The sequence below is a fragment of the Mytilus trossulus genome, chromosome 11 (assembly GCF_036588685.1).
Source record: "Mytilus trossulus isolate FHL-02 chromosome 11, PNRI_Mtr1.1.1.hap1, whole genome shotgun sequence".
Lineage (NCBI taxonomy): Eukaryota > Metazoa > Mollusca > Bivalvia > Mytilida > Mytilidae > Mytilus > Mytilus trossulus.
The window spans coordinates 50,932,210-50,956,990 of record NC_086383.1 but is presented as its reverse complement, the minus strand read 5'-3'; the positions used below and the strand labels follow the sequence as shown (position 1 = coordinate 50,956,990).

The 24,781-nt window shown below is 32.0% G+C and overlaps 1 protein-coding gene across 8 annotated transcripts in view; it reads left to right on the top strand.

The window, feature by feature from the left end:
* Positions 1 to 24,781, top strand: part of LOC134691291 (ATP-dependent 6-phosphofructokinase-like) — a 60,844-nt gene that overhangs the window by 2,416 nt on the left and 33,647 nt on the right. For all 8 annotated transcript variants that reach the window (XM_063551744.1, XM_063551737.1, XM_063551743.1 and 5 more), the window contains exons 2-7: positions 9,249 to 9,322; positions 11,698 to 11,775; positions 12,821 to 13,010; positions 19,970 to 20,180; positions 21,591 to 21,699; positions 22,793 to 22,888. In XM_063551744.1, coding sequence (XP_063407814.1) covers positions 9,249 to 9,322; positions 11,698 to 11,775; positions 12,821 to 13,010; positions 19,970 to 20,180; positions 21,591 to 21,699; positions 22,793 to 22,888 — 758 coding nt within the window. The remainder of the gene's footprint in view (positions 1 to 9,248; positions 9,323 to 11,697; positions 11,776 to 12,820; positions 13,011 to 19,969; positions 20,181 to 21,590; positions 21,700 to 22,792; positions 22,889 to 24,781) is intronic.

Genomic DNA, 24,781 nt, shown 5'->3' with positions numbered 1-24,781 from the left:
AAATGGTGTTTTTAAAATAAAACACCTCGTAATTGAGAAGAAAATTGCAATTTTGTTTGTTTCTATTAACTTTTAAAAATTTTGTCACTATAGTAAACAATACAGTAAACATTTATCGCCTTCTCTAACAAAGAGCTTCGATTCTTTTGTTCTATTTCAACCTGGTTTCCGACTGTGTATGCCATTAAAATAAAAGGTACATGTATCTTTTTGTTTACTCTACTAATATTAATGCATGCATGAAAATATCAGCTTGTCCAAGTCATTTAGAATAAAATGTTGATTACCCCATGCACTAAAAATTGAGGCACATGCATTTTGGCCCCATTTTTTCTTCTTGTGTCATAACAAACAGACACAAATTTGTTTTTTTTATATCAAATTACTCTGAATACATTCGAAAGGATTTAACCTGTAGCATCATCTAGATATATTAGGGTTTTCATTATCTTTCATGTTAACTGGTACATTCCTACTTGTATGTGGTACTTTTCAATATACAAATGTATTCAATGAAAGTCTTATATAAAAAATTCCTGAATTCAGGCGGTACTTATCAGTAGCATAGGAGGGTAAAAGAACCGGTTAGGCAGCAACCATTTGATTTTGGTGGGGGGGGGCTATGGGTTATTTTCTGTACAAACTTTTTTTTTCGCCTTTGACGAAAAACAATCTATTTTTTTAGCGACAAAACGAAAAGGCTAAGTCCAAATAAAAATATATGTTGTTCCAGTTACCCGACCGACCCTAGTTTAAACCCCCTGACCCTAGAACTTTTTTTTTCACTTCTGAAAATAAATTTTCAAACGATCAAATTTTGAGGATTGTGAATTTAAATAATTAAATTCATAGATTTCTGTCATCTGAATTTCAATCATTAGTATCCAATATGGCTAAAATGCAACAATTCATAACAGAATGCAACAAATTAACTAAAAACGTAACATGACTGTTTATTTTACAACCAAACACATTTAAAATGGTGAACTTCCGGACAGGGGCGTGTATATACCGAAATCAATTTTTAGGTAGAGGTAGGGCTCAGCTGGCCCCATAATAAAATTGTGTATTAGTTCAGTGAAAATTGAGGTCATACTTCATGTACTTAACTCCAAAACATATAAATGTCAGAACTAATATTATAAAACATACATGACTAACACTAACAATGCTAACTAATGCATTTTATGTAAATTATGTTTAAGATTTAGATAAAAATATTTTATGGATTTTAATATCCCAGAAAAAAATAGAATTGATCTTAAGTTTATTAGTCATAACTCATATGTGTTGAGGAATGGAATGGAATATTATTGTTGAACTTCTCTGTACATATAGTACAATACATGCAATTATTAATCCATTAATAGATTAACTATTGGTTATCCTGTTTGAATTGTTTAATAATAATAGTCATTTTGGGGCCCTTTATACATTGTGGCTTGCTGTTCAGTGTGAGCCAAGACTCAGTGTTGAAGGCAGTACATTGACCAATAATTGTTTTACTTGTTACACATTGTAACTTGGATGGAGGGTTGTCTCATTGGCACTCATACCACATCTCCTTATTTCTATCTATAATCTGACAGGTTAATTAATATTGATGTTAATTGTTATAGGTAGCACTAAATGCATTCTTCTCATGATCATTATTAATAATATTTAGATACACTGTATATTGGGTCAACTTAGGTGATACCAGAATGAAATGATATATATACTGCAGTGCAGGCGATTTGGTGTCACGATATCACAGTAGCATGGGTTCGAATCCCGGCGAGGGAAGAACCAAAAATTTGCGAAAGCAAATTTACAGATCTAACATTGTTGGGTTGATGTTTAGACGAGTTGTATATACATTATGTACACAGCCATGTATCACCATCATTGATGGCGATCCGATGGATACATCTGTTGTAGGGTTGTCACTGACTCAGACGTACTTATGAATATAATTATTTTCTGTGACTGTATCTTACATTAATTTGTAGGATCCTTTACTATAGATAATTTAGCTGATCTGTAACAATAACATCTTCATGCCTTATATATCATGTACTGTAGTACGCCGCTAGATTAAAACTGACGTGGAAAGGTAACACATGCCCACCGAAAGCTCTTTTTTTGAGAGCCCAGGTGGTCGTGTGGTCTAGCGGGACGTCTGCAGTGCAGGCGATTTGGTGTCACGATATCACAGCAGCATGCTGCATGGGTTCGAATCCCAGCGAGGGAAGAACCAAAAATTTGCGAAAGCAAATTTACAGATCTAACATTGTTGGGTTGATGTTTAGACGAGTTGTATATATATATATATATATATACGAGTCTAAATTGAAAACTACGTTCAAACCTATGACTGCGTTGGATAAAAACCGCAATTTTTATACGTGTGCATGTCAAACAAATTTCGTTGTAGAAGGGTCTAAAAACAGCACAAACAACATTTTCCAAAAGACCAACAGCGTGAAAAAGTATATTTAAACAAAACGCATTTGACTAACAGGTCGAACAACTGATGTTCTTTAACCCTGCTGACTGCCATTGACGATTGCCAAATAAAATTGATCACAAGATGTTAATATAAATTTAATACGTCACAGAAAAAAAAAAATTGTTAACTTGTGGACAGGATGTTGTGCCACAAACATTCGGTGTCAATATTTCTTTAGTACACCATATCCGGATTTCGACAATAAATGTCTCTTCAGTGATGTTAGGGATCGAAACGGTATTTGGAAGGCCATATAAAAAGTACCCTCATTTTTTAGAGAAAGTACCCTCATTTTTAGATTAACTCTTGAATTTTAAGAGTCAATATATAGGATGAACGGATCATATAAACCGGAGGGAAAATATGATACATGCCCAAACAAAAAATATAAACGAGTCTAAATTGAAAACTACGTTCAAACCTATGACTGCGTTGGATAAAAACCGCAATTTTTATACGTGTGCATGTCAAACAAATTTCGTTGTAGAAGGGTCTAAAAACAGCACAAACAACATTTTCCAAAAGACCAACAGCGTGAAAAAGTATATTTAAACAAAACGCATTTGACTAACAGGTCGAACAACTGATGTTCTTTAACCCTGCTGACTGCCATTGACGATTGCCAAATAAAATTGATCACAAGATGTTAATATAAATTTAATACGTCACAGAAAAAAAAAATTGTTAACTTGTGGACAGGATGTTGTGCCACAAACATTCGGTGTCAATATTTCTTTAGTACACCATATCCGGATTTCGACATATATATATATAAACGAGTCTAAATTGAAAACTACGTTCAAACCTATGACTGCGTTGGATAAAAACAGCATTTTTTATAAGTGTGCATGTCAAACAAATTTCTTTGTAGAAGGGTCTAAAAACAGCACAAACAACATTTTCCAAAAGACCAAAAGAGTGAAAAAGTATATTTAAACAAAACGCATTTGACTAACAGGTCGAACAACTGATGTTCTTTAACCCTGCTGACTGCCATTGGCGATTGCCAAATAAAATTGATCACAGGTTGTAACAAAATGGATCTTATTATAAATTTAATACGTCACAGAAAAAAAAAAATTGTTAACTTGTGGACAGGATGTTGTGCCACAAACATTCGGTGTCAATATTTCTTTAGTACACCATATCCGGATTTCGACAATAAATGTCTCTTCAGTGATGTTAGGGATCGAAACGGTATTTGGAAGGCCATATAAAAAGCACCCTCATTTTTAGAGAAAGTACCCTCATTTTTAGATTAACTCTTGAATTTTAAGAGTCAATATATAGGATGAACGGATCATATAAACCGGAGGGAAAATATGATACATGCCCAAACAAAAAATATAAACGAGTCTAAATTGAAAACTACGTTCAAACCTATGACTGCGTTGGATAAAAACCGCAATTTTTATACGTGTGCATGTCAAACAAATTTCGTTGTAGAAGGGTCTAAAAACAGCACAAACAACATTTTCCAAAAGACCAAAAGAGTGAAAAAGTATATTTAAACAAAACGCATTTGACTAACAGGTCGAACAACTGATGTTCTTTAACCCTGCTGACTGCCATTGGCGATTGCCAAATAAAATTGATCACAGGTTGTAACAAAATGGATCTTATTATAAATTTAATACGTCACAGAAAAAAAAAAATTGTTAACTTGTGGACAGGTTGTTGTGCCACAAACATTCGGTGTCAATATTTCTTTAGTACACCATATCTGGATTTCGACAATAAATGTCTCTTCAGTGATGTTAGTGATCGAAACGGTATTTGGAAGGCCATATAAAAAGCACCCTCATTTTTAGAGAAAGTACCCTCATTTTTAGATTAACTCTTGAATTTTAAGAGTCAATATATAGGATGAACGGATCATATAAACCGGAGGGAAAATATGATACATGCCCAAACAAAAAATATAAACGAGTCTAAATTGAAAACTACGTTCAAACCTATGACTGCGTTGGATAAAAACCGCAATTTTTATACGTGTGCATGTCAAACAAATTTCGTTGTAGAAGGGTCTAAAAACAGCACAAACAACATTTTCCAAAAGACCAAAAGAGTGAAAAAGTATATTTAAACAAAACGCATTTGACTAACAGGTCGAACAACTGATGTTCTTTAACCCTGCTGACTGCCATTGGCGATTGCCAAATAAAATTGATCACAGGTTGTAACAAAATGGATCTTATTATAAATTTAATACGTCACAGAAAAAAAAAAATTGTTAACTTGTGGACAGGATGTTGTGCCACAAACATTCGGTGTCAATATTTCTTTAGTACACCATATCCGGATTTCGACAATAAATGTCTCTTCAGTGATGTTAGGGATCGAAACGGTATTTGGAAGGCCATATAAAAAGCACCCTCATTTTTAGAGAAAGTACCCTCATTTTTAGATTAACTCTTGAATATATATATATAGATAACATAGAAATATCAAATAAATTATTCTATTTTTAGTATGTATATATATATATATACACAAACAGAATGTTGATATAACATTTATGTAAACATTTATTTTTTGTTGGCTTGTAATTTTCAGACTCTATGCATATGTGATGGAAATTACTCTCACAATTATGAGTAACAAACAAACCTTAAAAACTTTTTGACATGAATAATAGATTCCAAAAGGTTGTACAGGGATATCTTTGTCAAATACTTTCCACATTAATGTATTTTTCTAATGCCAAAACCAAATTTAACATGTTTTAATGGACATTCATCTGCCTCTGTAAAACTTTAAAGGTCATAATTTCTGTAAACTACAAGAAGGATAGTGACTGATTTTAGTGTTGTTAGTGATATGAAATAAATATAAATATGAAACTAGTATCTCAATTGTTTGTAAAACAATTGAAAGGTCTTTCCTGTAAAAGTGATGTTTTCGTAATGTACTTTGTACGACCTTTCGTTTGAAATACGACAAGCATACCTTCTGAAACTTTTCGCTTTTTACACTTAATGACCTTATTCGCCCTTCCTTTTTGAGATCGGAAGTATGTTACATCTAACACAGGGTAGATGAGCTTTCATTTGATATGCGACAACGCCGTGTTCTACAAAGTTTGATTTTTGCACTTAATAACCCTATCCAACCAATTTTTGAGGTTGGGAATTCGATATTTCAAATGTTCTCATCATGACCTTTCATTTGATATAAAACAACCCTATTGTAAAGAAAATTTATTGTTTGCACTCAATGACCCCATCTTACCAATTTTCGGGAGACGTTAATTTGAAATTTGAAATGTACGTTTTATGTTCTTTCATTTGATATGCGACAACCTTAGGCCTTTTTTTTTTTAACTAGTTGGTTTACGGATCCGCCGACCCGATTTTGTTTAAAAGTGAAATAAAATTAAAATTTTGATTTCGTGTTGTTTTTTATTCCGCCGACCCGATTTTTCGAGTGCTGTGAATAAAAAAATCCGAGGCGTTCCAAAACGTTTTGTCTGTGTCAATAAAGCGTTTGTAGTGAACGGCGTATTTTGAAAAGCTTCGAAATGACGCAGACGAATTCAAAAACCCAACGAGGGAGGACCATGGAGTCTGACGGCTTCATCTACTTTCAGTTGAATATTAACTTTGATGGTCAACGTACTGAGAGCACTTTTATCAAATGCAAACCTAAGCAAACAATCGGCGATGCCATATTCGACAATATGGCTGATGAAAATGTTGCCATTGTCAAGGTACCTGTTGAAAATAAAACATTGATCTCAACTTTTTATTTCTTTGCCACCATTTCCACTTTTCAGCGAACGGGATTCATGCATAATTTAGATGCTAACAAATTTCTTGTCTGTACAAAATATGTGTTTTAGTCAAACTTTGGTACATTGCTATTTCTTCATCAGCATGATAGGATCATGAACACAGTTGATTATCAAACATTTCATAAATCAAAGAAATTTGTTTATGTCAAGTATATTGTCCTCAAAAGATTTTTGGGTCAAACATGCACATATATTCATACGTGAAGACCAGGTGCACCTTAAATGTGATGGTATTGTGTTCACCTGGAGAGTGAGAGATCTTGGGTTTGAACCTTGACCCGGTCAAATCAAAGACTTAAAAATTGGTATCTGCTGCTTCTTCGCCAAGCACGCTGCAATTGCAATTATTAAAGGAGTCAGAATAATGTGTTTGGGTAAGGTAACATATCTTTGGGGGAACTGTTACCTTGTGAGCTAGCACATTTAAATTCTGGCTCAGTGTGTCAGTTTAGCATTTCATTTCTCATTATCATATTCTCATCCTAATTATGCATCTGATTAGCCACTAGACATTAAACAACAATTGACCATCCATCCATCAAATGCAAAGCATATCAAGATAAGAGCTAAACTATTTCTCCTCCTCAACCCCTGTAATGTCATGAATGAACAGCATTTTTTTTATTTTTTTTCCTCCGACTCAAATTTTTCAGAACAGTTATACGTGAACAAAAAAAAAATCTAAGATTGCTATTTTATTTTTATTTTTTTTACCTCCTCCGACCCTAACCTTTGACACTAGTTGTCCGTAAACCAACTAATTAAAAAAAAAAGGCCTTACCATCTGAGAAATTTGAATGTTTGCACTAAATGACCCCACCCGTCTCCCTTGGATGAAAAGGGGGTTTCAAATTTTCATTTTTAAGTAGAGTTTATTAAGACCTTCAATTTGATATATCAGATGACCCCATTTGACAAAGTGCAAATAATGATGCAATATCAACTATATAAATAGAAATTATGAAACTTACAAAGTCAATGCAAAACATGAAAATTTCAAATTGAATTTTTGGTGTTTTTTTCCATGGAATGTTTTTGGTATTTAATCAAACATATAACTATGTCAACCTCTTCAATTTCTTAAACATTTTAAGTGGTAAGCTCTTGATGATTCAGAAATACATGCCTCCGCTCGCAAAACTTAAAACTGCATTATCTCTAAAACGACAATAGATATCTCAAATCTGTTAAATAATAAATGATCTACAGTTAAAGGACAACATTATAGAAAAAGAATTAAGACAATTTTAAAGTTCACTAAGGTCACAATTAATCATCAAATATATGATGCAATACAAAACTTGAGAACCGGAAGTCGTAAAGACATGGGACTATCACCATTCAACTCAGGACCACTTGACCTTTTAAATATCACAAGGTCAAGGTCATAGTATAATGTGAAGGTCAAGGTGAAATTTCATCATGACCTGACATTGACCTCAAATTGAAGGTCTTGAATTACTGATCATCTTTTCAGTTTATAGTAGGTTGATATCTGTTACCTTTAAAAAATACTATACTTTTAATAATCATCCTGTTGTAACTTTTGAACAGACGGTCGGACATTTTTGGGCTTATTATATAAAATGTAGAGTTCGTCGAGAGGAACATTTTATACGCTGTATGTAGGCAGCAAAGTCTTATCGTTTTCCTAATATGTAAGCTTGAAATTGCAGCGTAATTTTTTTTTGCACTCTGTGACCTTTGACCTTTGGTGCATATTGAAGGTCACATGAATTAATGATTATTGGTTAAGGTCCCAAGTCTCTACGACTTCCAGTTCTTGAAATAGATTTTTTCTAAAATTGTATACAATTTTTCAAGGGGAATAACTCCTTATAAGGGTTAATAACAAAATGATTGTATATGTTCATTAACATTGCCATCTGTTCCTGTACATGTTGCCGTTTTCAAATCGATTCTATCTCTAACATTTTTTGAGAAATGATCAAAGAAAAGAAATTGTTTCAAGGGCAAATAACTCTCAAAGGGGATGATGAAATTCTATGCAGCCTCATATGGTAATACATCATGATGAGATGTACCTATTGTCCAAATAAGATCATGATATCTTTAAAAACAACGAGGGGGGGCCATGTTGAAAAAAATCAATAAAAGGGAGATAACTTCTAAAGGGGATGATGAAATCCTACACAGCCTCATCTGGTAATACTTCATAATGAGGTCTACCGATGGTCCATATTTGGTTTTGATAACTCCAATAGAAACGAGGGGAGGCCATGTCAAACAAATGCTGGATGAAAAAAAAAAAAACATGCGAAAAACAATAAGGTCTTTCCTCACGGAGAGGAAAGACCTTAATGAAAGTTTAGCAGTTATGCAACATATATATATCTTTTTTATAATAAATTTCTTTTGCAACATATGTCATATGTATATTTAGATAAAAGAAAAATTAAGTTGGGGAAATAAGATTTTAGAATTAATAATATTTAAGTAAAAAAAATACCTTTTATGGTGATGTAATGTTATATTTTCTTTGTTTCACTTATTTATTTCTTGATCTTTTAAAGATATAGTCAATTATTTAAACTTGTTTATTTAAAAAAAATGAAAAATATTTGTCGCTCAACTTTTACCATGTTTACTGTATATAGCATAGGGGTGGATCTAGAATTATTCAAAGGTGGTGTAATTGCCAAAAACCTTATATATACTTCAGATAGGGGCTATCCTAAAATTTATTGGACGATTTTATGCAAATAAATATATTTTTTCAGACCAAAGAGGGATGGGTATATGCCTTAAACACCCCTTCACCTTCCAGACTCAGCCACTGTTGAATCTGGGTTTTTTTCTCACTCATTTATTCTGTTGGTGAATGAGATATTTCTTTTTGTTTTCTCATTCACCCTAATAAGGTCCTATTAGGTTGAATAAATGTATACATGTATATCACATATATATAGTCTTATAGATAATCAACTATAATTTGATTTACAGGTATGAATTCTGCTGTGAGAGCTGTGGTTAGAATGGGAACATTTCTTGGTTGTAAAGTTTACTACATCAAAGAGGTAAAATGTCTTCAAATACAAAGAGTAATTAATATGAATCGATTTATCATTATACGCTCGTTTACGGGACATATTATGGTATACTGTTGTCGGTCTGTCTGTCGTCAACATGTCAGACAATAACTCACTTCTTGTATTCCTACACTCTCAATGTAAATATATAAAACACACTGTATATAGCTAGATAGCATCTACTGCACCTATATGCAACTAAAAATGAGCTTTTTGAAAAAGAAAATATAGCGTGAAAGTCACAATGAACCTGAATCAAATGCCTATCGAATCTTCTAGAGGTTGCGTTTCTGTATAGACAATGCAATTTCCCATAGGAACTCCTTTTACGGCTAAAACTGTACCACTTTTAGTATGAAGTTTTGAAAAAAAAAATATCCTAGAATCATTGAAAGCTCATATGCACTACTATTTTTTTCAAAGGTGAAAATATAGGGCTGTGCGGCATATTTTCAACATTTATATGCCCCGAACGTCTAAGAGTTTAAACTTGTACTTAAGTTCTGTACTACATATACTACCCCTACCTTAACTTTTGGTCTCCCTCAGAATTCAAGGCTGCCGCAATATTTTTTTATTTATACTGGTAACATTCCCAAGTTATGTCTCTATGAGATGAAACATGGAGATCATATTATCTGGGAACCAGTACATAAACAAAACAATTTATCTATAAATATTATATATCTCCCCAAAAGAGGCGTGTTTTGTGAAACAGCTGTATTTACAAAGAGCAACCTAGAAGTATTATTCATCACAAATTTCACCAGAGGTCAACTGTGGTCAAGTGGTGTAAGTAGTTCATTTTCAGTGATCAACTCTGAGGTTGTGAGTTTGAACTCTTTTTGTGGCAAGATGTGTTTGCCTCAGATCTTTATTGACAAGGATTACAAGTTTTCCTGCTGAAGCCTATGGTTCTCTGATAGTACTCTGGTTTCCTCCATTTTTAAAATACAGGCAGCCATGTTACAACCAAGGTAATTGAACTTGTTGATTTACACCAACAAACACACTAATTTCAGTGCTATATAAAGTAAAAGCATGTTAGGTCTATAGAAAAATAAATAAGGCTTATAGATGATTAACATATTTATCATGGACCCAATGTCAAAAATGCTTAAACCTTTTATTTTACATGTCAAATTTAATTTCTTTAAACAATAATTGCTTTCATTGTAGTGAAATTAGATTCAATTTTCTGTTATAGTGGTGTTTTGAATATTTATTTTACCTTTTGCATGTATAATACAAAAAGTTGTGAATAAATTTAACAGAGACTTTGACGATCTGCCAATAACACCAAATTTTCCAAATGACAAACATTTTCTCAACTGGTAGTTATGAAAAGTATATGTGCACTTCCTCATGTTTCTGAACATGAATAATTACATAGAATATCAATAGAAGAGATGCTTAAAATTAAAGTCTAAATTTAATGTAACATTAAGGATGTTCCTGAAATAATGACAGGCACTTTAGGCACTTAGAGACGCTGACCACAACACAATAAAATTTTTCATGAATTATAATTCTTACAAAATTCTGATAAAAGAATGGAAAAACATTACTTTGACCTAAAAGATAAAGAAATATCAGAAGTACCCCCTTCAGACCCTCCTGCTTTACTTTCAAAATTCAAACCAAAATACAGCAGCATTTAATTCAGCGAATGAATGATCGACCAAGCGACCGGCCGGCCGCGTGTCCCCAGCTTGGCAGATCAGTCTTTTCCTTGAGGGATATAAAAAGCAAATACCATGGTAGGAGGGATAAAAGTGAGATTTCCTTGGGCAAATAACACAGCAGATAGGTTAAAAAGCAACATGAGCAGTTGTTATATATGAATAAAATTCATCTGAAATAAAACAATTCACTTAAGCTGACAGCCAATCTAAATCTTGGATATACTTATTACACGTTATAAAACAGTACAAAGCTGTCAACCAATCAAAATCTAGGATATTTGTGTTATTAGACAGTACACTAGCTGTCAACCAATCAATATGATACTTACAATATAAGGCAGTACAGTAGCTGTCAACCAATCAATATGATACTTACAATATAAGGCAGTACAGTAGCTGTCAACCAATCAATATGATACTTACAATATAAGGCAGTACACTAGCTGTCAACCAATCAATATGATACTTACAATATAAGGCAGTACAGTAGCTGTCAACCAATCAATATGATACTTACAATATAAGGCAGTACACTACATGTAGCTGTAAACCAATCAAAATCTAGGATATTTGTGTTTTTAAATAGTGCACTAGCTATAAAAAATTTAAATCTAGGATACTTTTTTTTAGGTGTAATTATGTTCTTTTAATCTATGAAATTTCTATCTTTGATTTTAGGGATACCAGGGTATGGTTGATGGAGGTGATCTTATTACAGAAGCTTCTTGGGCAAGCTCATCTGGAATAATGCAAAAGGTATGAAAAATACACCATGTCATGACTGAATTCTATGCTTATATGGTATCTAAGTTTCAATTGGCCGGAGTGAAGTTCCAAGCAAATAAATAAAATAAATAATAGTGTAAATTCAAAAATTATTGCAATGTTTTAAATAATGTGAAAATGTAACAGTACCAGGTTTGCAATAATAAACTCGCCTTCATATGTGCAATAATAAACTCACCTTCATATTTTCCGTAGTGATATTCCTGCATAAAATTTTTGCAATCGCATTAATTAGATTTCGCTAGTGGTTAAGGATGGCAAAGATAAATGCACACACGAATTTCAAAATTTAAATACAGTAATTGTTGAGAGGTTTTTGTTGATAAACAATTTGCCAGTATGATGGCGTAGATACAGAAATTGTCTTGATAGTCATGACTAATAATTGCTATATAGTTTGAACAAAAGTTAAAAGTTACCAAGGGAGCAAACAAATCCTTAAATTGAAGAAGACTTACTAAAAAATGGCCAATAGGAAAAAACTGCAAACGGCAATAGCCCAAAACATTGCATGAAATCTTAAGCTTGGGAAACACCTACATGTATCCCACTGGGCAAGTATGTCCTGCTGCACATGTGGCACCTGTTATGCTTTTTGTAAGTTGATGACAATTAGACTTTTAGTCAAGAATAAAGATAAATAAAAGGTAACAGAAAGGGATTTGAATAAAGAATATAGTACCTGAAACTCCTATATATATTTAAGGATACTCCTTCGTTGTATTCCCTTGCAGCGACAGAATTAATTGGTCCTTTGCAAGATATTTTGACATGCTGGATAACAAAAAAAAAAAATTGTTGTCATTACACAATGTGGAGATCTTCTTAATTTTGTAATTTTTTTGGGTCTTTTTTATCCTTTTACAAAAAAAGAGGTGGGGGTGGGGAGGGGGACTAAAATTCAAAGTATAAATAATTATATAAATAGTGCTAGGTTTCTTTTGTATTTGAGATCAAACTGGGACGAAGACATTAACAAAGAATTTAAACAATTCAAAATTTGAATAATTAACAGGGTGGAACTGTGATTGGCAGTGCTAGATGTGCCGATTTCCGTCAAAGAGCTGGAAGGTTGAAGGCTGCCAAGAATCTTATAGATAAAAACATAACAAATCTGGTAGTGATTGGCGGAGATGGTAGTCTGACTGGTGCTAACTTATTCAGACAAGAATGGATGAGTTTACTGGATGAACTTAAGGAAACAGGTACAAAAGTCATGTGGATCATTAACAGTGTGTTAGAAAATACTGAGGATTCAATTATTTTCATGGGTACCAGTTTTTGGGGTTTTAGGGAAATTTGTATTTTTCATGGTTTTTTCCAAAGTCTGCATAAAAATGTTTACTTTGTTAAACATTTGAAATGTATAAATATTGGTTTATAAACTATTTCAAGTTGATTCCAGTTGTCAAAAATAAAAATAAAAAAATGAGGTAAAAAGTTATTTTCTGTTTCAGCTAGAATTTCAACAAAAATTGATATTTAGGTATAAAATTATTCAAAATTGTTCACTAGTGTCAATAATTTTTTGTCAATGATTTTTATACGACTGCAAAAATTCAAAAATTTTTGGTCGTATGTTGGTATCACTTCGTCGTCTGCGTTGTTCAAAGACCAATGGTTTCTGGATAATAACTTTAGTATAAGTAAATAGAAATCAATAAAATTTTGACACAAGGATTATAACCACTAAAGGAAGGTTTGGGATTGATTTTGGGGGTTATGGTCCCAACTGTTTTGGAATAAGGGGCCAAAAAGAAGGGGAATTAAGGGCCCAAATAAGCATTTTTGTAGTTTTCAGACAAAGACTTGTGTTAAAGTGTATGAATCTCTCAGAAATTATACCACAAGTTTCCTTCCATACAACAGAGGGATGGTTAGGATTGACTATGGGGGGTTATGGCTCAAACCATTTTGGAATTAGAGGCAAAAAAGGGGTAAAAACCAAGTTTTTTTTCCGGTTAGAGGACAATTAAGACAATTTAAAAGCAGTCTAAGGGAGGTAAGCCAATCCCAATTTAAAACAACAATGCTTGATTACCTCCCTTACACTGCTTGTAAATTATATATTAAGAAACGATGATTGTCTTGAGGTGATTAGCTGTCAATTTATTTTTAAAAGTAACTATTGATTAATATTAATTTTAGCCATGACTATGTATGTCATTTTATATTTTAAGACTTGTATCATGTATTTAAAAGGGTTATTATATGGTATTATGGTTGCAAACTTTATTAAAATTTGTTTCGAGATTATGACTAACACTTGAGGGAATGAATGTTTTTTGGGAATAAGGGAAAGGGGGATGTGAACAAAAATTGGGGGGGGGGGGGGGAGGTAAATAAGAATTTGTGGGGGGGGGGACTATTTTTCTCATTTCAGATTTCAGATATTAAAAAGAAAATTTCTTCAAATATTTTTTTTTGGGGGGTTAATATTCAACAGGATAGTGTATTGCACAAAAGCAAAAAAACGTTTTATTAAGGGGGGGGGGGGGGGAGGGGGTAAATTCGCAACAGCATAGTGTATTGCACAAAAGCAAAAAAATTAATATAAATTCAAATTATATAACCAATTTTTAAGTTCTTTGACTACAGTTATTCTGTGTCAAATATTTAATTACAATCCAAATTCAAACCTATATCAAGCATGAATATTGTGTCCATTTTGACCCCAACTTTTCAGGGTTGGACATCTGCGGTCGTATCCAGCTGCACTTAGCGAAGCAATTTTTTTTTTTTAAATTGAAAAAAATAAATAGTTTAAAAAGATAATTTAGTTTTGTTAAAAAATCATATATTTTGAGAAATGTCTTCTTATCATATGTCTTATGCTTTTAACAAAAATTGATATTAAGGCCACACCCGCACCTATTTTTCTCAAAACAGAATTTTTTTCTTTTTTTTATATTCCCGCTTCCTGCATCCGGAAATGTAATCATGTCCATTTCCCGCACCGTTTTTTTGTAAATATTATAAAAATATATCAATATTTGTTTTAAAATCACAGTCTATTAACCTGTATATAACGATTTTAAACATAAATGCACACCACCACACTTCTTAAATATCTGTGAGAATATTTGTTTCAGCATGAAACCTATTTATCCAAAGAAGGAGTGCTCCGATATATAAATTTATAAAAGCGGAAAAATATACCAGTAAAGAACAAAAAATTGGTTTCGTTCCCCTTACTTATATTCCCTATCAAAATATGTTCGTTGTTAGAATAAAGTACAAAGAACTTCTGAAGGATTTGCCTTCAACGGCAATTATATTCTATGTTGGCGAAACAAAACTATCCATAGCCGCTGTATGTTTATGCACTTGTCCTGATTGATTCAGGGGCCTGTCATTCAGCAGTTAACGTTTATTGATGTTGTTCATTGGTATTTTCCCGTTTGGATATATAAATTAGATCGTTGGTTTTCTTGTTTGAATTGTGTACGCTAATAATTTATAGCTTGTTGTTTGGTCTGTATCAAAGCCCCGTGTAAAAGGTCGTACTTTTACCTGTGTTTGTTATTATCAGGTTAAGAACAACCCTCTCTCACTCAGACAAGGGGTCATTTTACTAATGTAGAAAAGAAAATAGAAATACCAAGGAGTTGTATAGTTCTTCTTTTGAAAACCTTTGAAAACTTATCAAAAAGAGGAGAGTTACATCATATTTTAAACAACTTTTTCTAAAAGAGAGGTCCACTTATTTTGAATAATATTAAACTGTTATAGTAAATGTGTTAACATGGTTAAAGTCCAGGAATATTACAAAATTCTTGGACATGTTTTGACCATTTAATACGAGATAGATGTATAGTTTTTTGAGAAAATATGAGCCCTTTTGTACAAACAAATATATTATAACTTGTATTGATCACTCATAAAACATGAAAAAAGGGATACTAGTATTTATAACATTAAGGGGTTGCCCTCAAACTGAATATGACTTAGATAGAGAATTGTCTCATTGTCAGTCACACATACATAGACCAGATTTAATTATTTCTTGGTGAACAGGGGAAAAATACTTCAGAAATTAAAGAAAAGACAAAGTACAAGTGATAAATCAAGTTTTAATATTGTCGAAACCTACTATTTTATGTTTACAAAAAAAAATATAATCACTCGCCTTTAATTTTCAAGCTTCGCCTCAAGAATTTGCAAAATAAATATTTTTTTATTTAAATTTTTAAATCGCTCGCTCGCCCCAAATTTTGGAGTCCAAAAATCCGTAGAACAAGAAATTAAATTGGTGTGGCCTAAGGTGTAATAGGCTATTTCAATGTGATTGCAAATTTGACAATTTCTTTTCTTCTAATATTGGTATAAACCTACTTTTTGTTAAAAATCTTAAAATTTTAATATAAAGTAGGTAACTACCATTATATCAAAAAGAAAAAGTCCCAAAATTTGACTTTATAGTCAATTTTTAACCATTTTTCTAAAATTTTAGTATTCTTTAAAAAAAATCTTCTCCTGAAACTACTAGGCTAAATTTAACCAAACTTGACCACAATCATCATTGGGGTATCTAGTTCAAAAAATGTGTCTGATGACCCGGCCTACCAACCAAGATGGCCACCATGGCTAAAAATAGTACATAGGGGTGAAATGTAGATTTTGGCTTTTATCTATGAAACCAAAGCATTTGGAGCAAATCTGATTGGAATTAAATTGTTTATTAGATCAAGATCTATCTGCCCTCAAATTTTCAGACAAATCAGACAACCCCTTGTTGGGTTGCTGCCCCCTAATAAATAATTTTAAATAAAATTTTGCAGTTTTTATACGACCGCAAATTTTGAAAAAATTTTCGTCGTATATTGCTATCACGTTGGCGTCGTCGTCGTCGTCGTCGTCGTCGTCGTCGTCGTCGTCGTCGTCGTCGTCGTCGTCCGAATACTTTTAGTTTTCGCACTCTAACTTTAGTAAAAGTGAATAGAAATCTATGAAATTTTAACACAAGGTTTATGACCATAAAAGGAAGGCTGGTATTGATTTTGGGAGTTTTGGTCCCAACATTTTAGGAATTAGGGGCCAAAAAGGGCCCAAATAAGCATTTTCTTGGTTTTCGCACTATAACTTTAGTTTAAGTTAATAGAAATCTATGAAATTATGACACAAGGTTTATAACCACAAAATAAAGGTTGGGATTGATTTTGGGAGTTTTATTTTCAACAGTTTAGGAATTAGGGGCCAAAAAAGGGCCCAAATAAGCATTATTCTTGGTTTTCGCACAATAACTTTAGTTAAAGTAAATAGAAATCAATGAAATTTAAACACAATGTTTATGACCACAAAAGGAAGGTTGGTATTTATTTTGGGAGTTTCGGTCCCAACAGTTAAGGAATTAGGGGCCATAAAGGGACCCAAATAAGCATTTTTCTTGGTTTTCGCACCATAGCATTAGTATAAGTGAATAGAAATCTATGAAATTTAAACACAAGGTTTATGACTATAAAAGGAAGGTTGGTATTGATTTTGGAAGTTTTGGTCCCAACAGTTAAGGAAAAAGGGGCCCAAAGGGTCCAAATTAAACTTTGTTTGATTTCATCAAAATTGAATAATTGGGGTTCTTTAATATGCCGAATCTAACTGTGTATGTAGATTCTTAATTTTTGGTCCCTTTTTCAAATTGGTCTACATTAAGGTCCAAAGGGTCCAAAATTAAACTTAGTTTGATTTTAACAAAAATTGAAACCTTGGGGTTCTTTGATATGCTGAATCTAAAAATGTACTTAGATTTTTGATTATTGGCCCAGTTTTCAAGTTGGCCCAAATCGGGGTCCAAAATTAAACATTGTTTGATTTCATCAAAAATTGAATAATTTGGGTTCTTTGATATGCCAAATCTAACTGTGTATGTAGATTCTTAATTTTTGGTCCAGTTTTAAAATTGGTCTAAATTAAAGTGCAAAGGGTCCAAAATTAAACTAAGTTTGATTTTAACAAAAAATAAATTCTTGGGCCTCTTTGATATGCTGAATCTAAACATGTACTTAGAGTTTTGATTATGGGCCCAGTTTTCAAGTTGGTCCAAATCAGGATCTAAAATTATTATATTAAGTATTGTGCAATAGCAAGTCTTTTCAATTGCACAGTATTGTGCAATGGCAAGAAATATCTTATTTCACAATATTGTGAAATAGCAATTTTTTTTTTAATTAAGAGTTATCTTTCTTTGTCCAGTATAGTAAGCAAGAAATATCTGCAATAATTTTTTTTTAATTGGAGTTATCTTTCTTTGTCCAGAATCAACTTAAATCTTTGTTATATACAATATACAATGTATATTCACTTTTTACTACCAACTGATAAATTTAAATAATCTTTACCATTCAGTGATAACAAGCAGTTTTTTTACATCATGTATTTAAATGAGTAGTAATTGTTGCAAACTCCATTAGAATATTTTAATTGAAATTAGTTTTGGAATAAGGGGAAGGGGGATGTGAATAAAAAATTGGGTTAAATTTTTCTCATTTGAAATTTCATAAATAAAAAGAAAATTTCTTCAAACATTTTTTTGAGAGGATTAATATTCAACAGCATAGTGAATTGCTCTAAGAGAAAACAAAATTTTTTTTTAGTTCATTTGAATACATTCATTCTGTGTCAGAAACCTATGCTGTGTCAACTATTTAATCACAATCCAAATTTAGAGCGGAATCCAGCTTGAATGTTGTGTCCATACTTGCCCCAACCGTTCAGGGTTCAACCTCTGCGGTCGTATAAAGCTACGCCCTGCGGAGCATCTGGTTGGTTATTATCTTGAATATTATTACAAACTGTAAGCAGCAATAATGTCCAGCAAAATAAGATCTAAAAGTAAGTCAACATGATCAAAATTGTCAATTGACCCTTAAGGAGTTATTGTCCTTTATAGTCAATTTTTAACAATTTTCATAAATTTTTGTAAATTTTTAGAAAATATTTTCCACTGTAATGATTGGGCAAAGTACATTATAGATAGAGATAATTGTAGCAACAAGAATGTTCAGTAAAGTAAGATCTACAAACACATCACCATCTCCAAAACTCAATTTTGTCATGAATTTATCTGTGTCCATTGTTTAATATGCACAAAGACCAAGGTGAGCGACACAGGCTCTTGAGAGCCTCTAGGTTTTTTTGCTTTAAAATTTTCCATTTTAAGTTGGTTATTTCTGATTTATATATAAAAGCAAATAATAATGATATGGCAGGAGATACACACCAAACAGGATGTGTAAATTATTATATTAAGTATTGTGCAATAGCAAGAAATCTTCAATTGCACAGTATTGCGCAATAGCAAGAAATATCCAATAGCACAATATTGCGCAATATCAAGAAATCTTCAATTTCACAGTATTGCGCAATAGCAAGAAATATTGAATTGCACAGTATTGCGCAATTGCAAGAAATATTCAATTGCACAGTATTGCGCAATAGCAAGAAATCTTCTTTTGCACAGTATTGCTCAATAGCAAGAAATCTTCAATTAAAATTAAATACAATTTTTTTAACCCATTTAAAAATTTTAGATAATTCACCACATTTATTTTGTGTCAGAAACCTGTCAAAAATTTGATCACAATCCAAATTCAGACAGTATCAAGCTTGAATATTGTGTCCAAACTTGCACCAACTGTTCAGGGTTCAACCTCTGCGGTCGTATCAGGCTGCACTCAACGAAGCATATTTTTTTTTTGCACTTCACATCCGGTTTTGGGTCAAAGATGGAGATAGCAAAATATTAGTAAAAATAACATAAATTCCTAATGTAAAGTAATATACATGATATATAGGGAATTGAAGCAGTGGGATAGAGATAATTGTACAATTGAACGAATGGTTTTCAATTAAAAGCTGTGACATGAATGGTTTTACCTGAAAATTCTCTGAAATAGAAGGGAGTACAGTACAACAAGTTAATCATGAAATTCATTTTGCTTTCGGACCAACAAAAAGCATTTTGCTAAAATGTATTTGGCATGACTGTCTGACCCAATGTTAGACAGTGTCAGTCTGGCGGACTGTAAGTCTGTATATAAATTATATGGTTTATATCAGTGACAACATAATGTCTCTCCTTTAAATAAAATGTTTAAGCTTTGAAAATCTTCAGCTGTTATAAGACTTTCAATATTTTAAAAAAGTTAATAATTCCTTTTTTATATAGGGAAAATAACAGATGAACAAAGAAGAAATTGCAGTCACATAAACATAGTTGGAATGGTTGGATCTATTGATAATGATTTCTGTGGCACAGACATGACCATCGGGACAGACTCAGCACTGCACAGAATCATAGAATCAGTTGATTCTATTTCAACCACTGCATCAAGCCATCAAAGAGCTTTTGTATTAGAAGTTATGGGTAGGCACTGTGGGTATGTGGCATTTTGTCTTTATAAAAGGATACTGTGGATTAAACATTATTCGTTGGATACCAATTTTCGTGGGTTTCGTGGTACTAGTAAACCACAAATTCAAATGTTCAACGAATTACAAATTTTGCATAGGCTTTGTATGTAGAGATTGGTAAAACAACAAAATCAAATTTCCACGAAAAACGGAAGTTTTCCTCAATCCACATAAATTGATACCCACGAAAATAAATGAATCCACAGTAAGTAATAATAGCAAATAATTGCCTCTAGACGTCCAAGCTACAACATCATTATACTCCCTCTCTTATGGAGGATACAATTTTACCTCTCAGTCTTCATGATAAACTTTTAAAAATAGAGGCCAGAAGCTGAATTTTACAAACATTTCAGTTAGATTCTGTAGAGAGTATTTTTACAAGCCTGGGTTGGTTAGCCTGTGGTTGAGTGCTAAGACTGGCCTCTGTTTGTTTGTCCATCCTTTGGTGGGGTTTCCTCCATGTGCTCACTCTGCCCCATGAAATATTGGTTCATTTTTGATAGGAACTAAAAATCAGAGCTTTCTGAAATTTGGCTTCAAACTTCATATGAGCATGTTATATAAAACAATGCATTTCACATCTATCTCTTATCAACTTCTGAATAACTGAATACAGTCAAACCTGTATTAAGCAGTCATTTATGGGTAGTATCAAAAGTGACCACTCAAGAGAGGTGACCTTTTAATTAAAGTTCTTAAAAAACATTCCTATTCCAACTTAGCACGTGGCCAGGCCCAGGGAAATTATTTTAGTGTTTTCAATTGGTAGAGTTGTCGTTTGTGCAAGCAGACAAATAAAAATGCAGATTCCAGCACTCTAAATTTGAAGAAAACATTTAAAATAGTTAATACTTGTTGAAAAATAAGTCCATGATATGGTTTTTAATGGAAACTGAAAGGAGTGGAACACGAGAAATTCTCAAATTCACTTCATATTGCGCGATCTCAGTTGCAAACAGGTTCATTTTTTCTTTTTGACCTCGATTATAAGCACATGTATTTTTTTCGTCATGATTATATTTTGATTGTTAAAAACTTGAAAGACTGTTGTTAAAAGTTGAAATGAAGATTTCGTCCAAAAATTAGTTGACTGCTGACCGCTTTAGACAAGTGACCACTGAAAAGAGTAAAATTATATAGAGAAAACGTTTGTGAGGTCTGAAAGTGACGGTTAGAGGCAGGTGACTGCTGAAACAAGGTGACCATTATAGCATTAAAGCAGATTTGACTGTACTTACCATAGATATTCTTACATATAGAAGGGTCATGTATTAAATGGATTTTTTTTTGTGACAGACAACAATACAATTTACAAATAGATGACCTTTTTAACTAACTATAGGATATTTGTATATTTTTTGTCATCTCCATAGGTATTTAGCCTTAGTTGCTGCTCTGGCTACGGAAGCTGATTGGGTATTAATTCCAGAGTGTCCTCCAGATCATGGTTGGGAAAAAACACTATGTAAAAAACTGTCAGCTGTAAGTATATGTAAAGTTTTGAAAAAGTAACACATTTGAAAAGTGCTACTGCTGATTCATTATTTTTTTAGGTAGTTTTTGTGGTTTTCATGAGCAAATGTGAACCAAGAATTCAGATGTTCAACAAAATACAAAAATACAAAAATTAATGTTTCTATGAGGGGTTTGTTTTAGCAAATGTGTTTCAGGTTAGGTAAGAAGGATTTGAAATTGATATTTACTCCTTTTCCTGAGAGCATGTTAAAATAGAAGTAAGATTTAATACTAATAAGCCTGAATTCAGAACAATGAGTCTTGATTATGGTGATATGTCTTCTTGGGTTCTGTCCCTTTGCAAGCTATAGCTAGCACATTATAAATCATGATTTTGATCAAGTAATACAATTGGTTATTCATATCACATTAACACATTATTTTTCAGGATATGCATGTGATATTTTACAGCAAATTTTCTTGTTCAAACATAAAGCAGCTATAATTCAATCAGTATTTCATGAGATTGTTCAGAATTTTATTCATATAAAGTCTTTTAAGTTAAAAAATCAGATTTGAAGGTCAATTCTTTTAAATTTGCCTTATTAATGATGATTGTGATGCAGCTGATTTGTGTGAAATTAAAGCATTTTTTAGAAACCCATCTGTACAAGTCAATTTAATTCAGTAAAAAATAGAGAATGATAATGGGAAATGTGTCAAAGAGACAACAACCCGACCAAAGAGCAGAAAACAGCCTGTGGCCACCAATTGGTCTTTAGCACAGCAATAAAATCAAGCACCCAGAGGTGGGCTTCAGCTGTTCCCTTAACAAAAATGACTATAATGTATTCTATTTTCACTGAAATGGACAGCACAATAAACTCTGAATCATACAAATGAACCTAAATAAAAAAAACACAAAAAATATTTTTAAAATATTACTGGACAGTTAAGGTAATTTCAGTGTCATATTCTTTTATCAGGATGATGGATGTTTATTGCTATAATCGGGTAAGGGAAATGTTTACTTTCTAATTCATATTCAAAGGGAGACAATAAGAAAGGCAAGATTCTTTGTGAAAAGGTAATATAAATGGTGTATTTTTACAATTTGTAGGAAAGAGAGATGGGCCTGCGCTTGAACATAGTCATCGTGGCAGAAGGTGCAATTGATATTGATGGCAATCCAATTACTGCCAATATGGTTAAAGATGTATGTTAATCATTTTATTCAGCGTTTATAGTCAGAGGTCAAAAGTGTTTCTCCATCTAATATTTAAGCTATATATTTATACAAAAACAATAACGCTTAATGTCAATATTTTTAAACAAATAATGTTTTTCAGTAATGACATGTAATAAAAATATTTCATATTATTAAACCAATAGAAACTACAATTTTTAAATTATTTTTTTTATGTTAAACTCATATGTTAAAAATTTTAATATGAGTTTAACATAAAAAAAATCAAAAATCTGTCCTCAAATTAGTTTTTGAGAATGTTTTTATTTGAAATAATGATTTCTGATAGGTGAAACACTTTTGACCTTAGCCTGTATATTGAAAGTAAAATGTAGTCTTTTAAATATGCAGTTAGATTATTTAAAATTATTTTTTGTTGTTGTTGTTGCTATAAGATGGTATTGTACATTATAATACTTAATATGAGATTCTCTTTCAAAGCAAAATGTCTTTTAAAATAAATAGTTTTGAATATTTTAACAATTATTACCAATTTGAATAAAGATATGTTGATTTCAAAGCTAATTGTGCCAAATCACCAGTTTTGCAAGGAAAATATTCCTTAAAATTCCATAAAAAATCAAGTGGAAAAAACTAGGGGTTCTAAAGTGTATTAAAAAAAGGAGGTACAAGATACCAATTCGCCTTTTCAGAATCTAAAGGACAATGGGTAATCTCATTATTCGTACACCAAAATGAAAATAACATTAATTCATTGGTTTAATTTCCATTGTTTGGGACTATTTAAACCAATCACAACGTTTTGGTGAACGTTTTTGAAAATATTACCCATAATGCATTAGATTCTGAAAAGGCGAATAGGACAATAGAATACCATACATAAAAAAAAGGGAGAAAAAATACCATGGCCAAAAAATCAAACACCATTCTACAGAACAGTAGACAGAAAACTAAAAGCCCAACTGCACGAACCCAATCCAAAATTGAGTGATCTAAGGTGTTTTTGAAATTGAAGAAAAGTTGCACATAAATAATGAAATATGAATTTAAAATGCTAGAAATATGCCTTTAAGAAAAACTGCACACATATAATGAGATATGAATTTAAAATGTCAGTTACAATGTGCCTGGTACTGTCACAATTTAATATCACAAACAGTTCTCAATTTACTGTAAGTTTTGTAAACCAACATTAAGTTTTGCTAGTAGATAAAAATGCAAATATACAAGTTTAACAACACAAATAACTTGTCAAATCTTACCATACATATTAGTTTCATTATTTCTTATTTTTGCTACACATTTGTAGAAATCTAGTATATTTCAAGCATAACTTAGTGGTGAAAATTGAATTTCAATAGAAAAAAATCAAAAATTTCAAGTTTCAAATTGGTCAAAGCATAACCTAGTGGCGAAAATTGAATTCAATAGAATAAAATCAAAAATTTAAAGTCTTTAGACAACTCAATTTCAAATTGGTCATTAAACAAGATTTTCTTTTAGAAAATGAAAAACAGTCATTTTTCGTTGTTAAATGTGAATAGATGCAACACTTTGGTTTTCACAAATTTAGCAGTTTTTATGTTTGTATATTAAAAATGTGTTTAGAGATGACAAAAATTGGAATTCAGAATTTTCTCAAAAATCTTGCTTCTAAACATTGTGTCAAAATTAGGACTCAAACCATGAATTTAATTTTAACAAAGTTCTATGCAATAGAAATTTTAACTACAAGAAAATTAATGGAGGTGTTGTGTTTCTTTTGTTGTTATTTTGTCAAATTATTGCTTTGCTAATACTTTTTGTTTATAGACAATCCTGTACATGTTTAAATGTTTCTATGAAAAAAACTCAATGTTTCATCATCACTGTGACAGAGGGTAACCTTGTTATAATTGTTTA